Source organism: Lissotriton vulgaris, chromosome 12, assembly GCF_964263255.1.
Source record: "Lissotriton vulgaris chromosome 12, aLisVul1.2, whole genome shotgun sequence".
NCBI lineage: Eukaryota > Metazoa > Chordata > Amphibia > Caudata > Salamandridae > Lissotriton > Lissotriton vulgaris.
Window position 1 is genome coordinate 713,097,189 of NC_141700.1, and position 14,057 is coordinate 713,111,245.

At 44.7% G+C, this 14,057-nt stretch overlaps 1 protein-coding gene across 2 annotated transcripts in view; it reads left to right on the top strand.

The window, feature by feature from the left end:
• The first annotated feature begins 7,635 nt into the window (after positions 1–7,635).
• The window catches only part of LOC147678090 (hydroperoxide isomerase ALOXE3-like), a 155,803-nt gene continuing 149,381 nt past the window's right edge, over positions 7,636–14,057 (top strand). For both annotated transcript variants that reach the window (XM_086945957.1, XM_086945958.1), the window contains exon 1: positions 7,636–7,890. In XM_086945957.1, coding sequence (XP_086802083.1) covers positions 7,744–7,890 — 147 coding nt within the window. In that variant the 5' untranslated portion in view covers positions 7,636–7,743. The remainder of the gene's footprint in view (positions 7,891–14,057) is intronic.

Genomic DNA, 14,057 nt, shown 5'->3' on the forward strand with positions numbered 1-14,057 from the left:
ACCATGTCATGAGTGATGTAATATGTGAGGTCATAAGCAGTGCTTTGCCTGGGCATAAGCTATAGTTAGTGCAAGTAACTATAACTGCTGAAATTCACTGGTTTTCTACAAGTGAAATCTGAGCTTGCGTTAGTAAATATCTATCTATCTATCTATCTATCTATCTATCTATCTATCTATCTATCTATCTGGATTTAAAAATAAAAAAAAAAATATATATATATATATATATATATATATATATATATATATATATATATATATATATATATATATATATATATATATATATATATATATATATATATATATATATATATATATATATATATATATATATAGATAGATAGATATATGCACTTCCATGAGATGTCCAATTTTTCTGAGAAAATATTTGCACTCCAGCAATGTGCAATTAACAGGTTATTTCACGATAACCAGATCCCCCAGCAGCATACAGGATGATGACACCCATTTCGTTTTGCCATTCCCAGACATCTTGCTTCCGGGTGTTTGGCTGTTTATTTCCACAATAATTTTAACATCAAGTGACAACAATGTGACAATCAAAGAAGGACAAGAGTGATTCAACAAACATAGAACATAATGTGGTGGCCATTTTGAAGTTCCACATTTTTGTTACCATAGATTGTAATATAAATGATAAGTGCTTATAATGTGGTTTAAAATGAATTTCAAAACATCTTGCAAACCTAAAACATTAATATAAATGTATGCCTGCTGAAATGCAATGTTGAAACATAATCACATCACATGAACAAAAAAGTCACTGAAAAAAACAAAGGTTACAGGGACTTTATAGTTAGTCTCAGATTTTAGATACAAAAAGCTATAGAAATTCAGCAGTTATAGTTACCTTAACTTACTGTAACTTACGCCCCGACAATGCACCCTGTATGATCTCCCATATTACATCACTCATGACATGGTCAGCGACATCATTGATGACATCACTTATGACATCTCAAATGACATCACTGATATCATCACTGAGGACATCATCCAGTGAGTGTGAGTGTTTTGTAAACTGAAACATATATATAAGGAGCTACTGCATAAGTTAAATCAGTATTGTTTTCATACTACTAATGTCTATTATTATTTCTAACAAATGTTATCTGAGTGCCTGTGTGACTGTTTGTATCAGGGTGTGAGCGGTTGTGCAAGTGTGTAAGTGGGTGTTTTTAGTGGCTGTATGAGTCTGTGAATCGGCATGGGAGTGGTTTTCTGGCTATGTGAATGGTTGTATGTGTGTGTTAGTGGGTTTGTGAGTGGTTGTGTAATTGGTTGTGTTGGTGGCTGTATGAGTTTGTGAGTGGGTGTGTCAATGTTTGTGTGGGTGTGTCTGTGGTTGTATGGATGTGTGAATGGGTGTGTGAGTGGCTGTGTGTTTGTGAGCAGGAGTGTGAGTGGTTGCATGTTTATGTGAGTGGGTGTATGAGTAGTTGTGTGAGTGGGTGTATGAGTGATTGACTGGGTATGAGAGCGTGTGTGTGGTTCTATGGGTCTGTAAGCAGGTGGGTGTGCGAGTGTTTTTTTAGGTGTGTAAGTGAGTGGTTGTATGGGTCTGTGAATGGTGGTGTGAGTGGTTGTGTTGGTGTGTGAGTTGGTATACAGGTGCGTGAGTACTTTTACGGGTGTGTGAGTAGTTGTGTGTAAGTGTGAGGGGTTGTGTGGATGATAACATCAGCGATGTCATCAATGATGTAATTTGAGATGTCACCAGTGATATTACTGACCACATCATGGATCATGGGGGAAGTAATATGTGAGGTCATAAGCAGTGCATTGTGGGGGCATAAGTTACAGTTATCTCAGGTCACTACAACTGCTACATTTCTATGGTTTTGTGCATGTAGAATCTGAACCTAAAAATAATGATTCTGTAACCTTTGCTTTTTTCAGTGAATTTCCTTATTTATTTTATATTCTGTTCCCTAAGTATACCGTCCTTGTAACCTTTGCTTTTTTCAGTGAATTCCAACGGTTTGTTTTGGTATAAATTGCACCGTAATTTTATCTACAGATTTAATTTTGTTTTTGCAACTATAGAAATTAATTTTATTGCTGCATTTATAGTTAGCATACATTTAAAAGTAAAAAAACATGATTGAAGATATTTTAAATTACTAACTGTTTTTGCAAATCCAATAAAACAAGTAATTTTGTTAATTATTTGATGGGTCAGTAGTTCTTCTGTGGTCCCAAAAAAAAGGATGTGACTACAGCTACTCTATGGTGTCTAATTGTGGTCATGTAATCGGAACAAACCCACGATTTTGGAATCGCAGTTTCATCAAAATCTGTAAAAAGATAAATAACATATATTCGTCCCTCAGGTTTTAGTAATTATATTAGTATAAACATATTCTTACATACATATGTGTAACCCTTTGTGTGCTTTTAAAGGCAGTTACTTTTATTATGAGTGTGACAAAATTGTGAATCTACTGACTGGATCAGTGGACTCGCTTGATGATACACCCAATCCTTGCTTTCTGATTGGGTGTACTAAGATACCACCGATGCATATGGAAAACCACACCCTAAATCACTCATTAGCCTTTCATTCTTCTATACAGAGAAGCAGTGCTAATGTTGTTTCATTTATTTTTGTGGAGAAAAACTTAGAATGGCTACATATGTGTTTTCTGACCAGCAAGGTAATCCTAATCCTGTTGTGGATGTTGTGTGGATGATGAGGAACAGTTGTGACCTGCAAGAAAAGAGAGTGATGTTTGGAAGCATTTTATTATACTATCAGAGGAGAAAAAAGTAAATGCTAAAATTATGCGGTGTCATGTTTGTGGAGAGCAACTATTTAGAGGGACAAATTCCAAGTGGAAGCACCTTAAAATTATACATAATGGGTGTATAATGAGATGATGCAGGAGAAGGCAGATGGAGCAGGAGGACAGTTATCATCTTCAGGAGCTTTGGGGGACCCATCCACACTGAAAGTAATCACTGTTCCCGCTTTGTGCGAGCAGTTAATTGAGATGGTTACTCACTGTAGCAAATGTTTCATGCCCATAAGTGTAAAGATATAGTTTGTGGCTGCATACCTGGATGTAGAGAAAAATTACTGCTGTTAATTTTTGTTTGCTCCCCATTAAACTTTCAAGTTTTTGAGAGTCTGAAGCTGTGTTCTTCTTTCCAGGTGTTGTCACCTAACCCCTTTTACTACCATATTTATTTTTGTTTCTAATAAAAAAACATTAAAGGCATCAAATTCAAGACACCAGGAGAACTTAAAGGTAGAGTTGTGTATTTCCCAACTTTGTATATGAGTGGGGGTGTGACTGTTTTTATGGGTGTGTTAGAAGGCATGTAAGTAAGGCATGTAAGTAACTGTGGGTGTGTAATTAGCTCTGTGGGTGCTTCTCTCAGTGTGTCATTGGCTGTGTGAGTACCTTTGTGTGTGTGTGAGTAAATACATGGGTGTGTGAGTATTTGTGAGTGAGTGAGTGTCTGAGTATGCATGGTCTGTGAGTGGGTATCTAAGTATCTGAGTGCATCTGTGAGTGGGTATGTGATTGATTGTGTGAATGATTGTGTGAGTGTCTGTGTGGGTCTGCAAGTGGGTGTCTGAGTGTCTATGTGGGTCTATAAGTGGGTATGTGAATGTATGAGTGGGTATGTGAGTGTCTATTCCGTGGGGATCTTTGAGTGGGGTTTTGAGTGTGTGTGCATCTGTGCGAGTCTCCGCGAGGGTGTGTAAGTGTCTGTTTGGGTGTGTGATTCAGTATGTGAGTGTCTGTTTAGGTGTGCGAGTGGCTGTGTGGATTTGTGAGTGAGTGTCTCCGTGTGTGCATGGGTCTGTGAGTAGGTATCTAATTTTCTGTGTGTGGCTGTGAGTGGGTCTGTGATTGGGTATGTGAATGTATAAGTGGGTCTGTGAGTGAGTGTTTGAGTGTCCATGTGGGTGTGTGAGTGGCTGTCTGAGTGTCTTGTGGATCTGTGAGCGTGCCTTTGAGGCTATCTGAGTGGGTGTGTGAGTGTCTGTTTGGGTATTTGATTGGGTGTGTGATTGTCTGTGGGGGTTTGTGAGTGAGTGGCTGAGTATCTGCATGGGTCTATGAGTGGGTGTCTGAGTAGTTGTATGGATTTGTGACTGATTGACTGTGTGGGAATGTGAGTGTATGAGTGGGTATATCAGTGGGTGTGTGTGAGTGTCCATGTGGGTCTGTGAATGTGTGTCTCAGTGTCTGTATGGTTTTGTGAGAATGTCTATGAGGGTGTATGAGTGTCTGTATGGGTTTGTGGGTGAATGTCTGAGTGTCTGTATGGGTCTGTGAGTGGGTATCTGAGTGTTTGTGAGTGGGCGTATACATGGTTATGTGAGTGTCTGTGTATATCTGTGAGTAGGTGTGCGAGTGTCTATTTTGGTCTGTGAGTGGGTGAAAGTCTGTGTATGTCTGTGAGTGGGTAGGTGAGCAAGTGGGTCTGTGAATGTGTGAGTGAGTTTGTGAAGGGGTGTAGGAGTGTGTGGGTTTGTGAGTAGTTGTGGGATTGTTCATGTGGGTCTATAAGTAGGAAAGTGAGTGTTTGTGCAGGTCCGTGAATGGGTGTGTAAGAGTCTGTGTGGGTCTGTGAGTGGCTGTGTGAGTGCCTGTGTGGGTCTTGAGTGGATGTATGAGTGCCTGTATGGGTATGTAAGAATGTCTGTGTGGGTCACTGATTGGTATGTGAGTGTACGAGTGTCTGTGTGGGTATGTAAGAATGTCTGTGCGGGTCAGTGAATTGGTATGTGAGTGTATCTGGGTGTGCATGAGTGGGCTATGAGTGTATGTGAGTGTCTGGGTTTGTGAGTGGTTGTAGGGATGTCTGAAAGTTGGTGTGTGAGTGAGTAAGTAGGTCTGTTAATAGGTATGCAAGTGGGTCTATGAGTGGACGTGTGAGTATCTGTGTGGGTCTGTGAGTAGATGCAGAATCTGTAAGTGGGTATGTGAGGGTCTATCGGTGTTTGAGTAGAGTGTTTGCATGGGTATATGAGTGAGTGTGAGTGGGGGAGTGTGTATGAAAGGGTGTGTGTGTGTTAGTCTCTGTGTGGGTATGTGTGTGCCTGTGTGGGTCTATAAATGGCTGTGTGAGAGGGCCTGTGAGTATGTTTATGAGTATCTGATGGGGCTTTGAGTGGTTGTGTGAGTGCCAGCATGGGTCTGTGAGTAGGTGTGTAAGTGCCTGTATGAATCTCTGAGTGGCTGTATGGGTGCATATATAGGTCTGTGAGTAGGTGTGTGAGTGCCTATGTTGGTATGTGAAAGGGTATGTGATTGCCTGCATGAGTCTGTGAGTGGGTCTGTGAGTATTTGTGTGTGTTTGTGAGTGGGTCTGTGAGTGACTGAATGGGTCTATGAGTGGGTGTGTGAATGGCTGCATAGATCTGTGAGTGGGTATGAGAGTACCTGTGTAGTTTTGTGAATGTGTGTTTGAGTGTCTGTATGGGTCTGTTAGTGTGTCTATGAGTGAGTGAGTAGCTATGTGGGTCTATGCGTGCCTGCAGGGGTCTGGTATTTGGTGGGTGAATGGCTACATAGATCTATAAGTGGGTGTGAGAGTACATGTGTGGTTATGTGAATGTGTATGTGAGTGCCTGCATGGGTCTGTGAGTGGGTCTGAGAGTGCATGTGCAGGTATCTGAGTGGGTCTGTAAGTGTTTTTTTAAAGTGCATCAGGATCTGTGAATTCATCATGGATTCACACAGGGGCCACGCTGAGCACCGTGGCGGATCTGCAAAGCCCCACATGTGGAAAAAAATATGTTTTAAGGCAATTTCTTGCCCATCATAAATCCCCCTGAGACCCCTCTAACACACCAAGGGGTCAGGGTATGTCTAACCTGCCCCCTTTAATCACTTTACAAATTAATGTAAGACCCCAGGCCTGTTTCCTGACAGTTAAAATGGTGGCTGCAACCTTCCATTCAGGTTACGGCCAGTCAATCCCAATGCTGGGTACTTAGATCAACTTATCCACCTTAATGGATCCAAGGAGGATCCACATCCCTAGATATACAAATTTCTTTTGTATAATAACTCTGCAAGTACTGAACAGATTTACACTAAATTGCGAAGTGTTCTCGTCCCTGGGTATACACATTTGGTTTTCATTTAATATCTCAACATCTACTAAACAGATCGCTTTCTAAACCAAGACCTACCATCCTGCCAAATTCAGTGGAATTCCAACCAGTGGTGTGGGCTGTGGTTGTGTCTTAAATTCCTAAAGGAAATTGCATGGGGAAAAAGTGTTATGGGTCCCCCTTTTTCATGTCACCTCCTTGACGAATCACCCTGAAACTATCCACAAAGCAGCTGAACTCAGGTGCCTACTAGCTTTGAACGGTTTATGGAGATTAGTCAAATGGGGCCAAAGGTATTGGCACATTGCACTTACGTCATCTAGAGAAATTATTTTCTTTTACTGCACATTACTGTTGGACCTCATATTGCTTTCTTCACAAGGTCGTTGAGCATGTGGAATATAAAATACTGCCAGGGCCACTGGAACTATGTGGCAGGGGAGCACAAAATTATGCGGCAGGGTTGAGGTTGACAAAATTAAGTGGCTAGAAAAGGCAAATTACGCTACATAACGCAGCACATTTTAAAATAGCATTAGTTCAATATTTTATCATTTTTACAGAGGGTAAGACTGCCTGGGCAATAATTTAATTTCATTAAAATCAGTTTAATAACCATATACAGAAATAAGCATCTGAAAGATGGCCAGCTTACCTTTGAGGAGGGCCTTCCACTGCAGTGAACATGTTGCCCTGTTTCCAATAACGTTTGATCTGGTGGAACTAGACATTAAAAATAATAATAACAAACAAACTGCAGAATATGCAGAACATAATTGAATATGAGCCAAATATGGCAAATCCATAATCATGTGAAAAAACCTGCACCCGCAGAATTGTATAACTGCAGTGCCTTTGAATGCTGTTAACCATGGATTGGCCCTGTGTTGATTGTATCTTCGCTCGAGTCAGGGATTCTCACTTCCCATGTCAGTGCATCCGGTCTTGAACAGTACTTCCATTCAGAATACAATGTTCCTTTTTTTTTACAGTTCAACAAATCATTTTTCTCAGAAGCATCTTCGAATGCATTGGATTTGGCCAATCACAGTCCACACCCCAGCTCTAAAGATGTCTCTCTCTAAACCGCTCATGCACACAGGGCTGGGGCATCGAATGTGACCCCATCGCCTCATTTCCTCCGTTCTGTTGTTATTGATCAACTTCAGCATAATGTTCAGTATTCCTCCTCGTGGCCGGTGGGGTCAGAGGGCATTGTGGTGTTCTGGCATAGCTCCTTGGAAGGCTTCCAGTTGCTAGGCTGGCTCAGCATCCTTCACATATGCGTCGCTAGGCAACGGATAGGCTGTGCTTCTGCCCAGCAGAGAGGGCTCTCACCCTTTCCCACGGCAACTGTCGGCCATTCTGTGCTTTTTTTGAGCTAAACATGTTCCAGCTTATCTCCACAGGAAATGAGCATGTTGCTAAAATTCTCTTGAAATGTTTGTTCCCCTCCTCCTTTCTCTTGTGGTTTTAAACAAATAAGGATGGGCGGGGCAGTAGCACTCCATGGGCCCAGCTGCCTGCTCAAAGAACTCTGTTTCTATAAAGAGGAAGTACTGATATACCAGAGCATTGGAGTTGTATTCATCCATTGAAAGCAGCCAGCGAGCTCAGAACACCTTCTGTATTCAAGGATGGCTTTTTATCACATCAGTGTGGAGACAGGTTCGAGTCCCACTGCGGGGACCTTCGACTGCATCTCCCTTACCCTGGTAGGACACCGCGGTGAGAGCTCCAAGGAGCCACTCCAGGATCCAGGGAGAGGCTTCATACCAGGAGCTGTAAGTATCTGGGTGAATGTTCCTATGGAGTGTGACTGCATCTCCCATACCCTGGTTATGTCACCGCGGTGAGGGCTCCAAGGAGCCACTCCAGGGTCCAGGGAGAGCATTCATACCAGGAGCTGTAAGTATCTGGGTGAATGTTCCTATGGAGTATGACTGCATCTCCCATACCCTGGTAGGATGCCGCGGTGAGGGCTCCAAGGAGCCACTCCAGGATCCAGGGAGAGGATTCATACCAGGAGCTGTAAGTATCTGGGTGAATGTTCCTATGAAGGGTGACGGCATCTCCCTTACCCTGGTTATGTCACCGCGGTGAGGGCTCCAAGGAGCCACTCCAGGATCCAGGGAAAGGCTTCATACCAGGAGCTGTAAGTAACTGGGTGAATGTTCCTATGGAGTATGACTGCATCTCCCATACCCTGGTAGGATGCCGCGGTGAGGGCTCCAAGGAGCCACTCCAGGATCCAGGGAGAGGATTCATACCAGGAGCTGTAAGTATCTGGGTGAATGTTCCTATGAAGGGTGACGGCATCTCCCTTACCCTGGTTATGTCACCGCGGTGAGGGCTCCAAGGAGCCACTCCAGGATCCAGGGAAAGGCTTCATACCAGGAGCTGTAAGTAACTGGGTGAATGTTCCTATGGAGTATGACTGCATCTCCCTTACCCTGGTTATGTCACCGCGGTGAGGGCTCCAAGGAGCCACTCCAGGATCCAGGAAGAGGCTTCATACCAGGAGCTGTAAGTATCTGGGTGAATGTTCCTATGGAGGGTGACGGCATCTCCCATACCCTGGTAAGGTGCCGCGGTGAGAGCTCCAAGGAGCCACTCCAGGATCCAGGGAGAGGCTTCATACCAGGAGCTGTAAGTATCTGGGTGAATGTTCCTATGGAGGGTGACGGCATCTCTCTTACCCTGGTAGGACACAGCGGTGAGAGCTCCAAGGAGCCACTCCAGGATCCAGGGAGAGGCTTCAGACCAGGAGCTGTAAGTATCTGGGTGAATGTTCCTATGGAGTGTGACTGCATCTCCCATACCCTGGTAAGGTGCCGCGGTGAGAGCTCCAAGGAGCCACTCCAGGATCCAGGGAGAGGCTTCATACCAGGAGCTGTAAGTATCTGGGTGAATGTTCCTATGGAGGGTGACGGCATCTCCCTTACCCTGGTAGGACACAGCGGTGAGAGCTCCAAGGAGCCACTCCAGGATCCAGGAAGAGGCTTCATCCCAGGAGCTTAAAGTATCTGTGTGTATGTTCTTATGGAGTATGACTGCATCTCCCATACCCTGGTAAGGTGCCACGGTGAGAGCTCCAAGGAGCCACTCCAGGATCCAGGGAGAGGCTTCATACCAGGAGCTGTAAGTATCTGGGTGAATGTTCCTTTGGAGTATGACTGCATCTCCCTTACCCTGGTAGGACACAGCAGTGAGAGCTCCAAGGAGCCACTCCAGGATCCAGGGAGAGGCTTCAGACCAGGAGCTGTAAGTATCTGGGTGAATGTTCCTTTGGAGTATGACTGCATCTCCCTTACCCTGGTAGGACACAGCGGTGAGAGCTCCAAGGAACCACTCCAGGATCCAGGAAGAGGCTTCATACCAGGAGCTGTAAGTATCCATGTGAATGTTCCCATGGAGGATGACCAGGACATATTTGACGATTACAGGATTGAAAGTAACAAGGTGAGCCCTAAATTGTTAACTGTGACCACAGGGAAGAGCAGTGCTTAGGTAGACTGAAACATCACCTAGAGCAGCATCATTCAATCAAAGGGTGGAATAATGTGCCTACTATCTTCAAATGCTTCCGAGGTGCAAACTTTGGGAACAATCTGTGTTCGTAGTGAGCGATGCAGCAGCATTTGTAAACTGTTGCACTGTACCCTAAAGGCCCAGACTTTCATCTCCTGGACCCAAATTTCAAGGGCCTTTACTCTAGAAGCCTAACTTTCGTCTACTGGACTCAACTATCCATGGCCTGTACTTTTACGTCCCTTCTTCTCATCTCTGGAACACATCATTCCAGGTATTTTATTTTACTTTAAAGGACCTTCCTCTTATCTCCTAGGCTCACATATCCAGGGCTTGTACTCAAAAAGCCCTCCCTCTCAATTCTTAGACCCAACTATCCGGGATCTTTGGCATAAAGACCCCTCTCTCTCCTTCTGGATCCAACCATCCAGTATTTTTTATTTTTGTAAATTCTTTTTTATTGAAATCAAGGTATGACATTTTAAAAGAAACAATTAAACCATGTACATTTACAGTGGCAATAAAGTCATGTGTCAGGGGAGGCATAGAGCAGGAGAATTACAAAACAACAGTACTGTAATCAGAGTTCTAACGAGGTCAAACCTTGTGTAAAAGATTCATCCCTCATCAACAGAGGTTTCATATCCCTCCCCTGTGGGTGGTCCACTTTTCCCAAACCTGTGTCCAGTTGGTGGGGCACCCCCTAGCTAACCATTCAGTATTTGTATCATAATTGCCTTTTGTCTCAGCGTCCAGATCCATCCACCCATGGTCTGTGCTATCAGAACCCCTTCCTCTCATCTCCTGGACTCAATCATCCAGAGTCTGTAACCTAACAGCTCAGTTTTTGAGCTGCTAGACCCCCAGTATCTGAGGTCCTTACCTTAAAGACCCCTCCTCTCAACTTCTCATCTTCTGGACCTAAACATATATCTGCACTTTAATGGCCACCCCTCTCAACTGGACTCAACCATCAAGGGTCTGTATCATAATGGCTGCTCCTCCCAGCTTCTGGACTCAACCATCCAGGGTCTGCAACCTAGTGGTCCCTCCTCTCGGATGTAAGACGTTACGACGCGCACTATAACAACGCGTGCTTTCACAACGTGTCCCTTACAACGCAAGTCGTTACCACGACTTGCGTTGGGGGCGCGGATTGTAAATAGTATATAGTATAATTTACCATTCTAACACCAGTTCCCGTGGACACTAGGGAAGGTGTTGTAATAGTAAATATACTATTCTTAATCCTCTAGCGCCCTCCAGCGCAAGTCGTGGTTACGACTTGCGTTGTAACGGATGCATTGTGAAAGCCTTGCGGAGTAAAATCCGCATTGTAAAGGATGTTCCCCCTCCTCTCATCTCTTGGACTCAACCATTGAGGGTATGATCTTGCAGGGCACCCCCTCTCATAGACTCAATGTTTCAGGGTCCAGGTCCTAAACCCTAGTGGCCCCTCCTCTCACCTTCTGGATTCAACCATCCAGAGTCTGTACCCTACAAGCCACCTCCTCTCGACACCTGGACTCAACCATCCAGGGTCTGTTCGCTATCGGCCCCTCCTCTCATCACTTGCACTCACCCAACCAGAGTCTGTACCTGAGTGGCCCTTCCTCTCACCTCTTGGACCCAACCACCCAGGGCGGTACTGATGCGACATAGGGCAGCAGAGGGCTTTCGAAATATTGAAGAGCTTCAGAATGGGAAGTGTGAGGGTGGAAACCTGGAGCTGCAAGGCAAGAAGGACAGAGAAGAAAACAAGGTAATGTTACAGGAAAACAAGGTAATGTTACAGGACAGAATGGAAACTACTGGAGGAGAAGGGAAACAGTTGATTGGGAAAGGTGATAAGGAGAATGTAAACTGCAGGAGTGCAGAGGGGTTTGCAAATGAGCTACAGGTGCAAAGGTGGGGCGAATGAACATCTGCGTGGAGTGTAGAGTGGAAAGTCAAATTTGCAGTACAGGAAGTGAGAGGTGAAAGTTAGAATTGTTGGAATAAAGGGAAAAGTGGGAAACGGGCCGCAGCTGCAGATGAGAGGGAGAACAGACAATGAAGGCGAAGAGATACCAGGAAGCAGGGGAAGCTGCCGCAGTAGGAGGCAGAGTTGGAAGGAAATAGAAAGTGTAGTAGTCCATGTAGACTTGAGCTATAGCATTACTGAAGGCAGGCAGAAGTTGGAGCCACAGCAGAAGTGACAGAAATGGTAAAAACATGCAAGGACAGAGGCAACAGGGAGAAGGGACAGACTGAGAACAGACATGGCGTGGAGAAGTGATAGCTAATGTAGGTGAGCAAGAGGGGTGGGAAGGAGCAACATTGACAGTGGAAGCAGCAGGAGGAAAGAGGATTAACACAGCCCTGGAGGCCAGATATAAGGTGGAGGGGAGGATTCGAGGCAGTGCTTTAAATGGGCAGGAGCTCTCTGGTACTGAGTACCTGCATTACTTTAATTTTGCACTGTTGCAAAACGTTTAGTGTGAGAGTAACCAGCACTTTTCAGCGGCAGACAGGTACTCTGCATAGTAAGTATCCTACATTTCTATTTAAAGCAATGATTCTAGGACGAGACAGACAGATGTGGGTCAGGGGCAGGAGAGAAGGACATCATCTGGGTCTTCAATCAAACTATGGGAATTTAGGGGGCAAGTGGCACTGAAGCCTTGCTCCCACCCCAGGCGTTTTCAGGCAGGTGGTGCTGGCCAAATGAAGGAGGTTCAGCATTGGTGGGTTAAAGGCAAAGGGTGGGCCTTAGGAGGTAAATAGCCAAGGGAGAGTAGTTTGGGCCTCTTTGGTAAGTTGCGTGTAGGCTTTCAGAGGTCAGTGGGTGGCAGCGGGCGTAACAGTTCACAAGAAGAGAGACTAGATGTAGGATATAGAAACGAAGGGCCTCATTTATGAGGCTGTGCGTCACTTTTACGCCGCCGGTGCGTCACTTTTTGTGACGCACCAGTGGTGTAAAAAATGCGCCTTGTTGCGCCATATTTACAAAGTGACGCATCTAGGTAGATGTGTCACTTTGTAAACCCCTGCGCCAGGTATAATGTATGCAAGGGGGGGCGTATTGATGCAAGAAAGGGTCATGGAGTGACGCAGTGAAATCTATAAGTTTCACTGCGCCACTTCTAGGATGCAAATGCGTCAATATCTTGCGCCTGCCTCACAGCAGGCGTAAGACTGACGCAGGCCCTTTCACATGGGGCTTGCCCCATGTGAAAAGACGCATTGCTGGAGTTGCGTCACTTTTGTGACACACTCCAGCAATGCGTCACTTTTGGGCCATACAGATACGTCAGAAATACTGACGTATCTGTAACTCCTTGCGCAATGATGCGTCATACTGTAAATATGACGCATCATTGGTATCGCAAGGAGGGCGCACTGAGAAGTGACGCATCGCTGTTTTCACGCAGCGATGCGTCACTTTTCAAAAATGAGGCCCGAAAAGTGTAGGAAGAGAAATAAGGATGGTACAGGGTAAGGGGCAGTCAGAGAGAACATACAAAGCTTCAAGAGGACAGGTGGAGGGAGAAAATGGAAGCATCAACACAGCCTGTGAGATTCAGCTAGGAAAAGTTACAGGGAGAGAGGAGTAGAAAACTGAAGGGTACGATAAAGAAGTGAGCACTGCAGGAGGAGATTTGGGAGCAGAAGACAACACTGCAGCAGCATTGACTGCATGGGCTGCCAAAGCTGTGTCAGGAGAGGCAAAAAGAAGGGAGAAAGGTGCAGCGTGCAGGCGGAGACAGACTCAGAGGCGCCTTGCAGCCTCTCAGCTCCTAAGAACATCTGAGATGACTGTGACAGGGGAGGGTGGGGGCCATGGAAAATAGTGTGTACTTTTGTGAGGTATTACTGTTGAGTTGAGTCATTATATTTCATCCTTACATTTCGGTTCCGCACCTGAAGTATTATCTTACCTTACAATGTAGTGGTGGGTCGATGTAGTAGATACAATAGCAGCATCGTACCTCTATATTATGACATCCAAGCATACCACAAGACAGATCCTATATAGAACAAATTCTGTGCCATGTTTTCACTCTCCCTTCCTGAAGCTAAGAATACAGCCCCCGTGTCTGTTTTTGTTCGTCTTCTGTGCATTCAATCCACTGTTCATTCCTACAAATATATGAAACACCGTCCTACTTCTCGCATGGCTTTTTTTATTGTCAAGGAGTGATTAGACTGCCACCAAGTGGCTAAATATGAAACTGCAACTACAGCTAGATATGTCATTTGTTTCCAAGACCGCAAGTGAGGGTGGTTTGCTCTCTTTTCCCTATGCATGTATGTCAACTCTACACTCTCATTAGTTCAGTTTTCACTCAGAACATTGGTGCGGATCAGACCCGCCTCTTTTGTGTGCATAATTTTCTGAGTAGTGCGCGACCACCACGTTTTCCCCTTTGAATTCGTG